This window comes from Suillus fuscotomentosus (genome assembly GCF_016647785.1).
Source record: "Suillus fuscotomentosus strain FC203 chromosome Unknown F5891scaffold_48, whole genome shotgun sequence".
NCBI lineage: Eukaryota > Fungi > Basidiomycota > Agaricomycetes > Boletales > Suillaceae > Suillus > Suillus fuscotomentosus.
In genome coordinates this window covers 387,075-399,631 of record NW_024539560.1, presented here as the reverse complement: position 1 = coordinate 399,631, position 12,557 = coordinate 387,075, and the positions used below count along the sequence as shown (strand labels likewise).

General features: G+C 47.0%; 6 protein-coding genes across 6 annotated transcripts; 3 read left to right on the top strand and 3 right to left on the bottom strand.

Moving 5' to 3' along the window:
* Positions 1 to 439: 439 nt before the first annotated feature.
* Positions 440 to 2,335, top strand: F5891DRAFT_1243352 (uncharacterized protein; the record flags this gene model as incomplete). The annotated part of the gene is made up of 11 exons (XM_041369764.1): positions 440 to 486; positions 540 to 549; positions 617 to 718; positions 779 to 796; positions 852 to 866; positions 921 to 945; positions 1,000 to 1,026; positions 1,074 to 1,156; positions 1,207 to 1,342; positions 1,391 to 2,115; positions 2,168 to 2,335. The coding sequence occupies 11 exons, from the start codon at positions 440 to 442 to the stop codon at positions 2,201 to 2,203; spliced, it is 1,224 nt and encodes a 407-aa protein (XP_041222856.1). The 3' UTR covers positions 2,204 to 2,335.
* A 2,111-nt stretch (positions 2,336 to 4,446) lies between these two features.
* Positions 4,447 to 5,863, top strand: F5891DRAFT_542495 (uncharacterized protein). The gene is made up of 3 exons (XM_041372187.1): positions 4,447 to 5,015; positions 5,069 to 5,176; positions 5,231 to 5,863. The coding sequence occupies exons 1-3, from the start codon at positions 4,752 to 4,754 to the stop codon at positions 5,771 to 5,773; spliced, it is 915 nt and encodes a 304-aa protein (XP_041222855.1). The 5' UTR covers positions 4,447 to 4,751; the 3' UTR covers positions 5,774 to 5,863.
* A 137-nt stretch (positions 5,864 to 6,000) lies between these two features.
* F5891DRAFT_1149757 (uncharacterized protein) lies at positions 6,001 to 6,900 on the top strand (the record flags this gene model as incomplete). Its single annotated transcript, XM_041365107.1, has 4 exons — positions 6,001 to 6,286; positions 6,336 to 6,587; positions 6,636 to 6,710; positions 6,770 to 6,900. 4 exons carry the CDS (start codon positions 6,001 to 6,003, stop codon positions 6,862 to 6,864), a joined length of 708 nt encoding a protein of 235 aa, XP_041222854.1. The 3' UTR covers positions 6,865 to 6,900.
* A 450-nt stretch (positions 6,901 to 7,350) lies between these two features.
* On the bottom strand, positions 7,351 to 9,039 carry F5891DRAFT_1192223 (pheromone A receptor-domain-containing protein; the record flags this gene model as incomplete). The annotated part of the gene is made up of 6 exons (XM_041367576.1): positions 7,351 to 7,798; positions 7,850 to 8,294; positions 8,340 to 8,477; positions 8,533 to 8,599; positions 8,654 to 8,766; positions 8,820 to 9,039. The coding sequence occupies 6 exons, from the start codon at positions 9,037 to 9,039 to the stop codon at positions 7,351 to 7,353; spliced, it is 1,431 nt and encodes a 476-aa protein (XP_041222853.1).
* An 890-nt stretch (positions 9,040 to 9,929) lies between these two features.
* Positions 9,930 to 10,534, bottom strand: F5891DRAFT_1192222 (chaperonin 10-like protein; the record flags this gene model as incomplete). Its single annotated transcript, XM_041367575.1, has 3 exons — positions 9,930 to 10,094; positions 10,148 to 10,226; positions 10,284 to 10,534. The coding sequence occupies 3 exons, from the start codon at positions 10,532 to 10,534 to the stop codon at positions 9,930 to 9,932; spliced, it is 495 nt and encodes a 164-aa protein (XP_041222852.1).
* A 688-nt stretch (positions 10,535 to 11,222) lies between these two features.
* Positions 11,223 to 12,461, bottom strand: F5891DRAFT_1192221 (chaperonin 10-like protein; the record flags this gene model as incomplete). Its single annotated transcript, XM_041367574.1, has 5 exons — positions 11,223 to 11,342; positions 11,392 to 11,786; positions 11,837 to 12,023; positions 12,076 to 12,154; positions 12,205 to 12,461. 5 exons carry the CDS (start codon positions 12,459 to 12,461, stop codon positions 11,223 to 11,225), a joined length of 1,038 nt encoding a protein of 345 aa, XP_041222851.1.
* Positions 12,462 to 12,557: the final 96 nt, after the last annotated feature.

Here is a 12,557-nt window from a genome sequence, read left to right as displayed (position 1 = left end):
CGACAACCAAGCTGCTATAGCGTTAGTCTCGATGGGAAAATTCCAATCGCACACCAAGCACATAGACCTGCGATACCACTTCGTACGCGGCCACGTGAAGGACGGTACCTTCAAGATAATCTACTGCCCCAGTGACGACAATGTCGCGGACGCGTTCACGAAGCCATTGGCACATCCCCGACTCCAGAGGTTGAGGACATTGATGTGTTTGGATAACGCTCGAGGGGGAGTGTTGAGAGCCGATGTGTCCGAGGGAAGTAAGGCCGAGAGAGAGAGAGCCGAGAAAGGAAAGGACGATACGGCCGAAGAATAGAGCACATCGAGTGCGAGCGTCTCCAAACGGAGAACGTCGACGACGTGTCAACGTCGGCAATCTTTTCGTTCTTTAAGTATATATTTTTCATCAAAGCTATTGCTGGCAGACTCACCGTATAAGAGGATGCTGTTTTCGTCGTTGCGTCTCAGATTCGAAACGAATACTGAGACGTAAGTACAAGTCCCACTGTAACGTTCGAGCGCAAGCGCTGACGTACATCTAGTCGTACCTTTGTTCTAGGTACAAACAATTGTTAATAGAGATTCGAAACGAATACTGAGACTCGTACCTTTGTTCTAGCGTGTCGTAAAACCTCCCGCGTGTATCGTTCCTCCACAAGATATAGACTTCATCAACCGAGGGTCGCTTGAAGGCGTCCACGACACTGTTCATATATTACTTGTGGGTGGAATACTACATTTGTTCCAACTTTAAAGTATGCTTACTCCAGCGATGAGTTAGGGCGGGAATGGACAAATGGTTAGTTGCTTGCGTGCGAATGAAGCTTGTTGATCTATATTAACCAAATTTGCAGGCTTATCCAGACTACGTGAGTAATTCCTTCTGACCCTCTGCAACGATTTTGGCGCTCACGTTCACATAGGCCGGTTTTGATCCTATTTTTTTCCGTACGTGAACAAGTGCAAATTACCCGTCTGCATTACTTACGTGGTTTCCTTCAGTTCACCATTCGAATGTGGACAGGCTATGTACGATTTCGTTCAAGGGTCTTATCTTGTCATTGAATCTCTTTAAGTCGCTCTGTGGGAGTGGTGCTACACCGAATATTGGATGGGAAGCGGATATGAACGGGATGGGGAGCAATACCCTTGGACCCAGGTATGGATTGGACGATGTTCTAACACAGATACTCAATAGTTGTCTTTTAGGCACGTGGCACGTATGCGCAAGTTTACAACGAACAACTCCTTCCAGACGGGGCGCTCCAACCATTCCGAACGGAACAAAGAGACTACTGGTCCTCTTCTCAGACCCGATTTTTGCACGAACAAAGCTACCCCAAGTGTATGTAGTGATCTTATCTATTGGATGACATAAGTTTACGTTGAACAGATTACTCGTTCCCCGAGTTTGAAGGAATTAAGGTCGATCAAGCAGCCGTGTCATCCCAAGAGCGTGCCTCGGCGCGCAAAAGGGTGCAAGCCTACTATGATTTTGATCCGCAAACTAAGGCGAAACAGGTGACCTCGCAGGCTTGGAAGCACTTACCTGTTCCAAACAAGGAAGATCCTGCCGTTCCAAGTGATCATACCGTTATTCCTCACTACCGCACATTTGGTGTGCATGTGAAACTTCTGGAGCATGCATACAACCGCTCCTACTCATTCCAGCTTCACCATAAAATGAATGCTCATTCGAGTCCGCAGCTCGTAGGTACCATTGCAGTCTTTGCAAGGCCAGATCATTCTCCTTGCAAAGCATGTGCTGTGCGTCGTGAAGCAGGATCCATAGTTCGCGGTTTGATTCCCATTCCTCCCGAATTGATCGAGAGCATCATCAGATCAAACGGAGGCGGAGAATCAGGAGTTTCGTTCGACCAGACCCTCGCTCACATCAAGGGCGAGTTCGTTGGAAGGCTTGTGGATGCTACTGGCTCAGAGCTTGCCGGGGCTGAGGGAGGGCTAGAGGTGACCCAGGTACCACAACACCGTGTCGCTTCTCGTAGAGTTACTCCCGTAGAGATTTCTCTGGTGTCAGCTGCTGTTGCTGAGCACGTAGAGGACAAGAATCGTCCTGTCTACCTATGTGACTGGCAGCACCATAACAGTATCTTTAACGTAAGTTTGTTTTTCTTTATTCTGGCAATTCGCTGAATATGACTTTTGGCAGGGTGGATGGCTGGCGACTCACAAGGATTCGGAGTGATGCAACGCGCTTGGTTGAGTTAACTTGTGAAATACTTGGATTCAATTGGCCAAATTTACCACAATGTCGAAGTATTTTATCCATGTACAATACGTGGTATGCTGCGATTATCTATTAGGGTTCTTCCCTTGATTTGGTCTTGGACGGGGATGTCAAATTCTGACGCATGTAGAAGAAAGCGTATGAGGCAGGTCAAAGGGATAGGTAGAAGCAAGAAGGTCCAAGGAATGGCTAAATGCAAAAATACATAAAGCACAAAAACGAAATGCGAGGGTAGAATGGTAAGAGACAGTCACTCACTGAAAGTCCAGGTTGTTGGACTTGCTCTCAAACATGTGTCAACTTGTCCCTTTGACAGTTCTGTCAATACAGCAGTCGTTGATATAACAAAAAATGTTGCGAGAGGCTCAACATCATTCTAGAACGTAGGGGGGCAGCGGAGCCGATTCTTCCCCGACGTTGTCGGCTGGTCACTGGTTCGTGCAGCGGGGTCGGTTGATTACTCAGTTGTTCAGTGTATGAGATGCGGAGATTTACAGTTCGAAGTTTAAGGCCATCATCACTGAAAGTACTAGGTTGAGGCCATAAAGTAAAGAGAAATGTGCAAAATGCACGCTGAATCTTCAACGCATGATCATCTGGTTGCAACATTGCGGACTGAATAAGGTCGAGGAATGGTTTGTTCCCTGACGAAAGAGATGAGGTAGCATCGAGGAAACCTCGAATGTCCGGCCGAGGGTAGCCGCATGCGATCCAGCAAGCTAAAGTCAGATTGTGAGTAAGACAACACAGATAGAAGGAAGTGATTTGAGGTGACGAGATGCAAGCTTGAGCGTCCTAACATTCATCGAGCTTGCTCGCAGATGATCGCATCGGCGTTACTTACAAGAAGTCTGCTATGAAGCCTTTGTATTTTCCCCATCTGCGAGTAGAGTAGAGGATGGCGTTGGTCTAAAAGCGTTGTTCCGTATTGCGTTCGATTTCACCTGGCTGTGACAAGTTGATTGTCAATCGCTCAGCGTAGCACCATATATCAGCATCTTACTCCAACAGGTTACAGCAGGCCTACCGTTGCTTCTTCATTGTAGATTCTGAATGCATGAGCTTTTCGCGAGAATGGAGAATGCATGTTGTTCGAGCTGAGAGGGTACAATACTTGATAAATATCGATATATTGAGGGAAAGCGAGGGGAGCCTAGTTGTTACCTCTACTGCACTCATGCCACCAGACCTGAATAGGAAAGGAAGAAAGGGTTTCCGATTAACGTTCAAGTTGTCAATGCACGCAGTACTAAGTTCGAGAACCTCTAATTAGGTATCTGTTTACGATAATTTGTCGCACCTTTGACACCTCCAGCAGCAGAATGACATCTGGGCCAAAAGTACAAGCCAAAGCGTGGGACACGACGGCAGCCAACGGCACTCCCAGCTGTGTTTAAACCACGCTCACTGTTTCAACGGCCATGCCAATCGATCCCGCCAAAGCGCCCGCCGCTGCCGCCTAACATCCCGTTGGCTTCTCCTTGCCCGCCCACCTCCTTGCCACCACGTCAAAGAGAAAGTCAGTCATTGAGGGTACGGTACATCAGGAAAGACGGGCTCGTTGTGTCGCTGCATGGCAGGAAAAAGGCTAACATCCATGGAGGTAAGTCCTTGGTGCTGTTGCAGACAGTGAGTTGAATGAGAAACAGTAACGGACACAGCAACTTTCATACTCCGCTTGGAGGTGCCGAATCTGCCAACCGATTATGGGCCTGCCGTGTTCCAGACGTTGTCCGGAGATGCCCTCTGCAGCAGCTACTTGCCCAGGATTCCGAGTCCAAATGATTTCTGTCGCGCGTCACACATAAATTACTCGGGGTGGACATTCTCAACATTCCTTCAATGTTGTACACCTCCGTGTACACGGAAAGTTTATTTGTATAGTCAAACCACATAGAAGAAAGACGGTCATTCCAGGAATCGAGTGTACTACGCTATCGAGATTCGATGGCGCCAAAATATGCAGACTCACCAAATCGTATGTACAGTTGTTCAATTGCAACTGAGACGCCTGTCGTTAGCAGAAAGTCTGCATTGCAGCATCTCGACAAACACTCTAGTGCCACTCGGAAGTCGGAAAGTGCTTCTTGCTTTGTCTCCATCAAAAACGTGCTTCAGGCAAACCCCGATGTGATTCGCTTGTTCGTCCACATTGCACAACATCACATTTGATGTCCTAGACGACGCTTGATTCGCATACACTCTCAGCCGGACGAGGCCGGAGTCTTAAATCTATACACAATGCAGAAGAATTGTGTCCACAGAAATTTGTCCACAGCCGCAGTGGATGGAGATCACAGAACAAATGAAGAGGCTTCAATATGCGTGTCCTCCCAACTTCTACCTGCTCGACTTGCCTCGTATATCTCTCCATCTGCATCCCCAGCAGAGGGGTTTTTATTTATCACACAATCCTCATCGCTCGACTTGATCACTGATCCATATTCCGCTTGTGCCCAGTCCACTTTCCAGCGGTCGAGTTTCTCTTGGAGTTTTTGGTGTCACCATGAAGCCCTTTTCATCCCCGAAGGCGTCCTCCCGCCCCGTGCTTAGAATTACTATTCCAAAGGTTAAAAATACAACTCCATGGCGCTCCATGGCACTAGTGTTGCAATCTTCGAAAATTTCTGCGTTTTCGTGGAGACGATTGCTTCGTCCCTCACGAAAGAACAAGTCCCGTGATGGCGAAACACATCTCACCGAAGGTCTTACCTCACCGTCTGAGACACTTGTCGGGTCTCCGATCCAGGAGAAATTGACTAGCCCGAAAGTGATTATTACTCTTATATTATAACTGATTGTTCTCTAATTCGTTCTGCACAGCTGGTCCGTTTCGATGAGTCGCCGACGTACTTCCGCACCAGGCGCCGAATCAAACCTCACAGGTCCCCCACTCCAAAGGGGGCATTGCGCTCCTGTCTTGTTATAAACGTTTGTGCACTCTTCGACATTGTTTCTCTCATCAATTGACGTCACTGCTTCCAGAATACCGACCCCTTCAGAGAGTTTCTTTCGGATGATGATGACGACCATTCCGTATATGAAGACTGCCTTACATCCTACCCTGGCTTCTTCAGGGACATGGAGGATCTTCTAGAGCGCGAACATCTCGAGCAGATAGAGATTGAAAAGTCTCGCTCTCCTTCCTGGGAGCTCACTGAATTTGGTTGCACGAAGATGGATCCGCAAGATTATTTAAGCTTCTGCTTGGCTAAGCAAGCAGAGAGGCAATTACGACAAGACATCGAAGGGTGTAGAAAGGTGGTCTACGACCATCCGATGACGTTACGCTGGCCTAGCCGGGAGATTACTGAGCGACCAGTTCAGGAACCTTCGGTCATTCCGATGTCACCCCCACGACTTTCCGTTCCAGAAACCACACCAGTAACTCTCAGTTGGCATGAGCAGATTGCATGCGATGTCACTGATATGCTGATTTCGCTATGCATTGGACTTACCATTTACATGTGTATTTATATTTGGGGCATCTATTGTTTCTTTAGTGGCGATTCTCTGGATGAAGAGTAGCTGCCATCGGTATTCAGGGGATCGAGAAGTCTATTATCTAGCGCTTAGCACCTTCCTATTGCAATGTACTATTGTGTAAATCAATACTTGTTATGCCCGGTCGGTCGCCAGCTGTTTGTTTGTACCTATTGAAATCACAAGGTGCTGCCTTCCTTATTCGATACATAGATTTCTATTTAGTTACCGCAGTTGTATGATGACCGCCCATATCAGTCTACCCGTGTAACATGTCAGAAACAAATTCTCCATCAACCTCTGAACCATCGCGCGCTCGCGGCAGAGGTCGTGGAAAGTCCCGTGGTGGGCTAGGAAAGTACCTCCGCGCACGAGGCCGTGGTCGAGGTGGCCGTCCAGCAGAATTCCACCAGCGCCTAGTGCTAGAGGGCGAAGAAGTGGTCGATCTCGAACCTGATTCGGAAGAGGCGAAAGAGTTGCAAAAGAAGTACTCACGGCGGCAAGTTGGATCCAATGCCGATCGTTATGTAGAGCTCGAGCCTGAGTTGAATTCTGACGGTGAGTGATCAGTGAATGATGTGTTGGGCATATGTTCAACACCGTGTAGGAGAAGAGATTCGTGAGCCGGAAGTAGACCTGTCCTCATTTCTTGCGAGACAGCGGTTGTCGGACGTGTCAGAGACAAGTGTGGTTGCGGTGCCTCAAGTCGATGATGATGACATCGACCATGAACTCGCGCATATCTCGTCTCATCATATCCCACCTCCGCCGCCTCAGAAAGGACGTGTACAGGTTATTGAATGGGATGCAGAACTTGAAGAAATGAGCCGCGAAAAGGCCGCTGCAGATGCAAGTCGAGGTGACTTCGACTAATGATACCCGGTGTATAGACTGATGTGGTTGGTAGATCTGAAAGCACGATTCCGTGCAAAATCAGAGAAGCTTAAAGCGAAACCTCTATTTGCACGTGATAGAATACAAGGTAGAGTCTTCTCATCAATACATATAATCACACTGACATTTATTTCACGTCTCGGCCAGATGATAGCTACTCTGAAGCGCCAGCACTTCCCACTGATGCACCAAAGGCGCCCAAAGTGGAGATGGAAGATTTCCTTGATGAGCTGCTTGGCTGACAGACCTTATTTATTTTCATACGTATTAGAATCTTCTTGCATTGCTCTGTCGGATGAAGCGACCTACAAAATGGTTACTCTTTCGGCACCCTCTTCTATTCATGAGTCTACGGTTCGCCCGATGCTGATGATCCGATTGTCGATACTTCGACCACGAAACGAAGTGTATACTGGCAGCTCAATGATTATAATCTTAGATATCGTCCATATTTTCCATTCAGACCGGTTGGACATGTACATTGGAAAAAAGGCATAATGTCATAACGTCATATATTCATAATCATAATCATAATAATGTCATATGTTTTACTTAACGCCATACTATGTACTTGGGCGAGATAAGGAGTGTGGAAGTAGTGTGCTGTAGGACTATTTGTCAATCTAGTACAAAGGATGAAAAACGAACATAGTAAGCCAGTCAAACGACGGTGAAATATAATGATAGTAATACACACATCATGAAGCAAACAGAAGATGAGCGACAGTTCATAGATATCCACGGGTGGTGTGGTTTCGTACGATTGCGACGGACGCAGATGATGGCCACATAGAGCTATCCGGGTCAACAGCGACAGGGTACAGGCTGGGTGGCGAAAAAGGACGGTGATATGCGGGGATAACATAACGCTCCGTGCGGCGCGTCTGCGATGATTGCCAGGGATGAACTTCAGATGGTCTTTCGAGGTCGGCGTCAACTGCACATGTTGCTATATGAGATCGTGAATAGTTCGACGATGTGCGAGAGAGATCCTCGGGGAATTTACCTTTGGAGTAAGGGGGCAGCGACGATGGATAGTCAGCATGCTTCTCGACGTCTTGGTAAACGCCGGAGGTCATAAGGTCGAAAATAGGCGTAAATGATGACTGGAGTTTGATTCGAGGAGGGGCAGGGGTACTATAAACGGGCAGTGAACCAGCGGATTTGCCTTTCAGTCTGACGAATGTGTGAGTTTGACAGCGATCATAAAATAGGATGGGCACCAACCTGGGAGCATGCGACGTCGACGTCTGCATTACCGGAGGATTGTAGCCAAAGCGCTTTGCAATCCATAGGAAGTATAACCGATAGTATTTTCTCGCTTCACTTGAGAAGCCAAAGAGAACAAAGAACGCCAAGGCGCAAACCGGAAAGAGCCACTGCGTCAAATCGATGGATCGTTTGTAGATTGGATTGCTGGTCCATTCGGCCGCAGGAATAAGACCGACGTGCGAGAAATTGTAATGGGTATTTGAAAAAGATACCCATCGTTGGAGGGGTATGCTCGTGCCGGAGATATAGGCACTGTAGATACTAATTGGCACAGTGAAAGCCATATCGACGACCGATAGTATCATCAAACGGATGTAAAGGTTGTCGTTCATCGAATTGTTGCCTGATATGAGTGAGTTGAACGCCACACGACGTTTATAGAATGCAGCAACAGTCAGGCCTAAGAAAAATGAGCTTGGCTATGTAACAGGACGAACGGACGAACCAGAGTAAACGAAAGAGATACAGCCAAGTAGCGAAGGCCACATGTAGATCAGGAAATATGCTGGTATTACATTGTAAATTGCTGGCCAGCAACCTACATCCTCAAGGATATCGAAACGGTGACCTTGAACAATGTAGTCTGTCCAATACGATCGCGTCAGCTGGCATTGTATTGTTGCTGAAAAGCTACGTACGAAGTGCCATAACTATGACAGGGATACCGATTGATATGGAAAGATCAATCATGACGACACGCCATTTCTGTCGACTAGTTAGCACAAGCACTCGCTCACAATACAAGAGGGTCTAACGTACATCCTGATATGTTGCCAACCCGGTTTTCATGACAGCTATACTGTACAAGCGACGACTAATGCACAACGCGGAGGCAGGGATGCCAATACTAGCTCCAATGAGCAATTTGGTTGCTGCAGGTCCGTTAGTAAAAACAACACTAGAAAAAGCATCGGCGATTACTCACAGATATCACACCATACGGGTGCAACATTCAAAGCGGTGTTACGCCAGATGATGGAGTTCACGAATTGGATGAGACATGAGATGGCTACCCAGATCATATAGACGCAAGTGCCTGCATTCCATGCTTGTAGGTGCCATGGGAAGGGGATGAGAACAAGGAAGAAACCCAAGAAAGAGACAACGGGGATGAGAGGATACGTTGGATTCACGCTATAGCTCATGGCAACTTGAATATTTGGTACTGTCGTCGGCGATGGAAACAAAGATGGTGCTTGGGAACAAATGTATAGTGGGCTCCGACTCTCATCTTTAAAACGCTGTCACTAAACAGACAATGACGAAGCGGAGTTGGTCGATAATTGTGGTCTTTGTGGTTTTCGTTACGTAATTAATGGACACCACAACGCATATCGTGGTACAGTGTGGTTGATACCGCGTAATCTCGGTAAGAACCCTGTGCAAAAAGATGAATGCACTGTACCGTATTCTCCACAAATTTCGTAATATTCTTTGTTGTTGCATTTGCTCTGATCCAGGAGTCTTCTCTGCTCTCAAGTGTAGCTGATCAAATTGGTACACCAAAATATGCTGCCTTCGTTATTTTGCGAGAGGTACATAGCGCAATGGTCAAGAGCCATATGTATGCAAGTGACACAACGGACCGGTAGATATCTATTACTTCGTGCAAATTGAGCAGTCTTCAAAGCTTAAATACTGCAATGTGCTTTTCATTTAACAGGAGTACGCTTGAAATAAGGATGAAGCTTGTGTACTCTGCAGGGTCGACCTGGTGATACTTGTCACAGGATCCAATGTCATATCCTATATTAACTTGACTATCCAAGTTGATGAGCCATGTGCGCAAGCCTCCGTAATTCACTGAAGCGCATCATATGGTACCATGATGTTCTCAAATAGTACCTTGAACTGATCCAGAACTTCGAATATTATCTGCTATCCTGAGTACGTTGTGACACATAAGGATGTATTCAAGGATGAGAAAGTTAAAACCGGCGAACCAAGTGAGGGTCAGGTGAAAGAATTGCTTGCGATCGAGCCTGAAGTCAAGGAGAAAATGGATATGATAGATATTGTAGAGCGCTAGGCTTGTTTAGAGAAGCTTGCAGTGAGTGACCTTATGGGGCATTGATTGACCATGGAGGGGAGGTGTTATCCTAGCTCCGAATTGATCTCCGTACAAGCCCACAACAGCAGTATCTAATCCCAGAGGAACAGTAGCTGCGCTATCGAAGGACTCCGAGTCGCTTGCAGGAATCTGGAATGAGATGTAACTGACGATGTGGTCAATGAACCTTTCTCACAACTAACCTTTGCTGTAAAGCTCGCGGCGGTCAAAGCATATTGCTGAAATGCAGTAAAGTCATCGGTGAACCTGCCGTGCGCCAATCTGTAAATCAAGGTTGAGCCTATGCAGACAGTAGACCTAGGAAAAGAAATGACTAACACTCTATCGCCTTTGCGGAAGTTGTGGACACCTTCCCCTGGTTCCTCGACAATGCCAGCAATATCCATTCCAAGAACGGCAGGGTAATGAGACACATAATCTGTGTTCGTGATATTGTAGTCAAATGGGTTCAGAGCTGCAGATTGTATCTTGACCAGGAGCTGCCCGGCATCAGGACTGGGGATACTGCGGAAGCTGAGCTCAAGGTTGCCCTGCCGGGGAAGAACAAGAGCTTTCTGTTGTGGAGACATGTGAAAGTGATATGGAGGGTAAAAAGGATTGTACGCGTTCCAACCTTGCTACCTATATAATAAACTGAAACTTGATGAGCAAGAATATATTCATGCAGACGGGCAGTCGAAATGGCGAATTAGTAGTAAGGATCATCATCTACATCAGCTCAATAACGAGCTCTGCACGATAACGCGATATGTACGTGCTGCAGTGCATGTGATGCGACAACGCCAGGAATGCCAGTAGGAGCCTCGCTAGTGCAGGTGCACTATGCACTATACAGTCTCTTCAAGGATGAGTAGTACGCTGGAATCCCACTCCAGTCAGTCCCTGGCCAACAGTAGAGTGTCGAAGAGGCATGTAGCGTACGGTTGATTCGGACATATGGTACACAAATAAAACAAGATACTACGCACCAGCAGCCCAAATTCAAAGTTCATCATGATATTGTGCAGTCTGTATTGCAGATCTTGAAGGTTCGTTTCCTAGTCCGAGCTCATTGCGCCAACAGACAACTCGGAGAGATCGATTTCGTCATATCCTCAGGTCTCCGAATCTGAAGGTGGGTGGTCATCAGTAAATTGGTGAGACTCAGATATTCCCAACGGAGGCCGCCCTTTCCTAGATATGACGTTATAAAACAATGTAAAAGTGATACAAAGTGCCCAGTACACACTTGTAATTGGGACGTATTGTACAATCAATTTACCGTGTTTCCTGAGGGTGAGCGACCAACTTCGTTCCAGACACCTGTCCCAATTTCAACCTTTCCAGTCCTCCAATAATACCTTCAAGTCCGTTCGGGAGGACTTCATACTTGTTCGGCTACATCATTTGTGAGTTATAAATCCAGGACAATACTCGCAGAACAAACCTTTAGAGTACCATCCGAAAGCCATTTTTCGACCATAGCCCAGGAGCTGCTGCACAGCTCCACATTTTGAGCGGCATCTGTGCCTGCGAAGGTCTGAATCACCCTGCGCCCCTTGCGTTCATTTTCCTCGACTGATGCAGGAAGAGTTAAGACGAGGGTGCCATTTTCTGCAAGTAATTCCCATGCTACAGACTGTGTTTCTGGCAACGAGATGGCGTCATAAACAAGTTTGATAGGGTCATCAGTAATTTCGCTGATAGCCGCCAGCAATTGTTTTCCAGAAAGCTTGCGATCAAAGAAATGAGTTGCGCCATAGCCCTTGACAAGCTCTTCATTGCTCGGAGAGGCTGTAGTGATGATAGGATAAAATCCCGACAGACGAGCGAGTTGGATAGCTGCAATACTGTCAGGATGCAGTTGAAGAAGTAAGTCTCACTCCGCTTACCGTATGCACCCACGGAGGAAGAACCGCCAAGGATGACAATTGGTTTCTTTAATTCGTGACCACCAGCGCCTTCCTCCCAGGGAGGTGTTATCCTAGCTCCGAATTGATCTCCATACAAGCCCACAACAGCAGTATCTAATCCCAGAGGAACAGTAGCTGCGCTATCGAAGGACTCGCTTGCAGGAATCTGGAATGAGATGTAGGTGACGATGTGGTCAACGAACATTCACATGACTTACCTTTGCTGTAAAGCTTGCATCGGTCAAGGTATACTGCTGAAATGCAGCAAAGTCATTCGTGAACTTGCCATGCGCTAATCTGTAAACCAAGGTTAAGCCTATACAGATAGCAGAAAAGGACTGTCTAACATTCTATCGCCTTTGCCGAAATTCTCGACACCTTCCCCTACTTCTTCGACAATGCCAGCAACATCCGTTCCCAGAACGGCAGGGTATTGAGTCACGAATATACCTGTGTCCTTCATCTTGTAGTCAACTGGATTCAGCGCTGCAGATTGAATTTTGACCAGGAGCTGTCCGGCCCCAGGACTGGGGATGCTGCGAGAGCCAAGCTCAAAGCTGCCCTGCTTTTTGGGAAGAACAAGAGCTTTCTGTTGCGAAGACATGTGAAGGAGATGTAGATGGTAGAACGATTAGAGGCCTTCCAGCCTTGCTACATATTTAATACATTGAAACTTTTTGATGAGCGAGAAAGCATCATG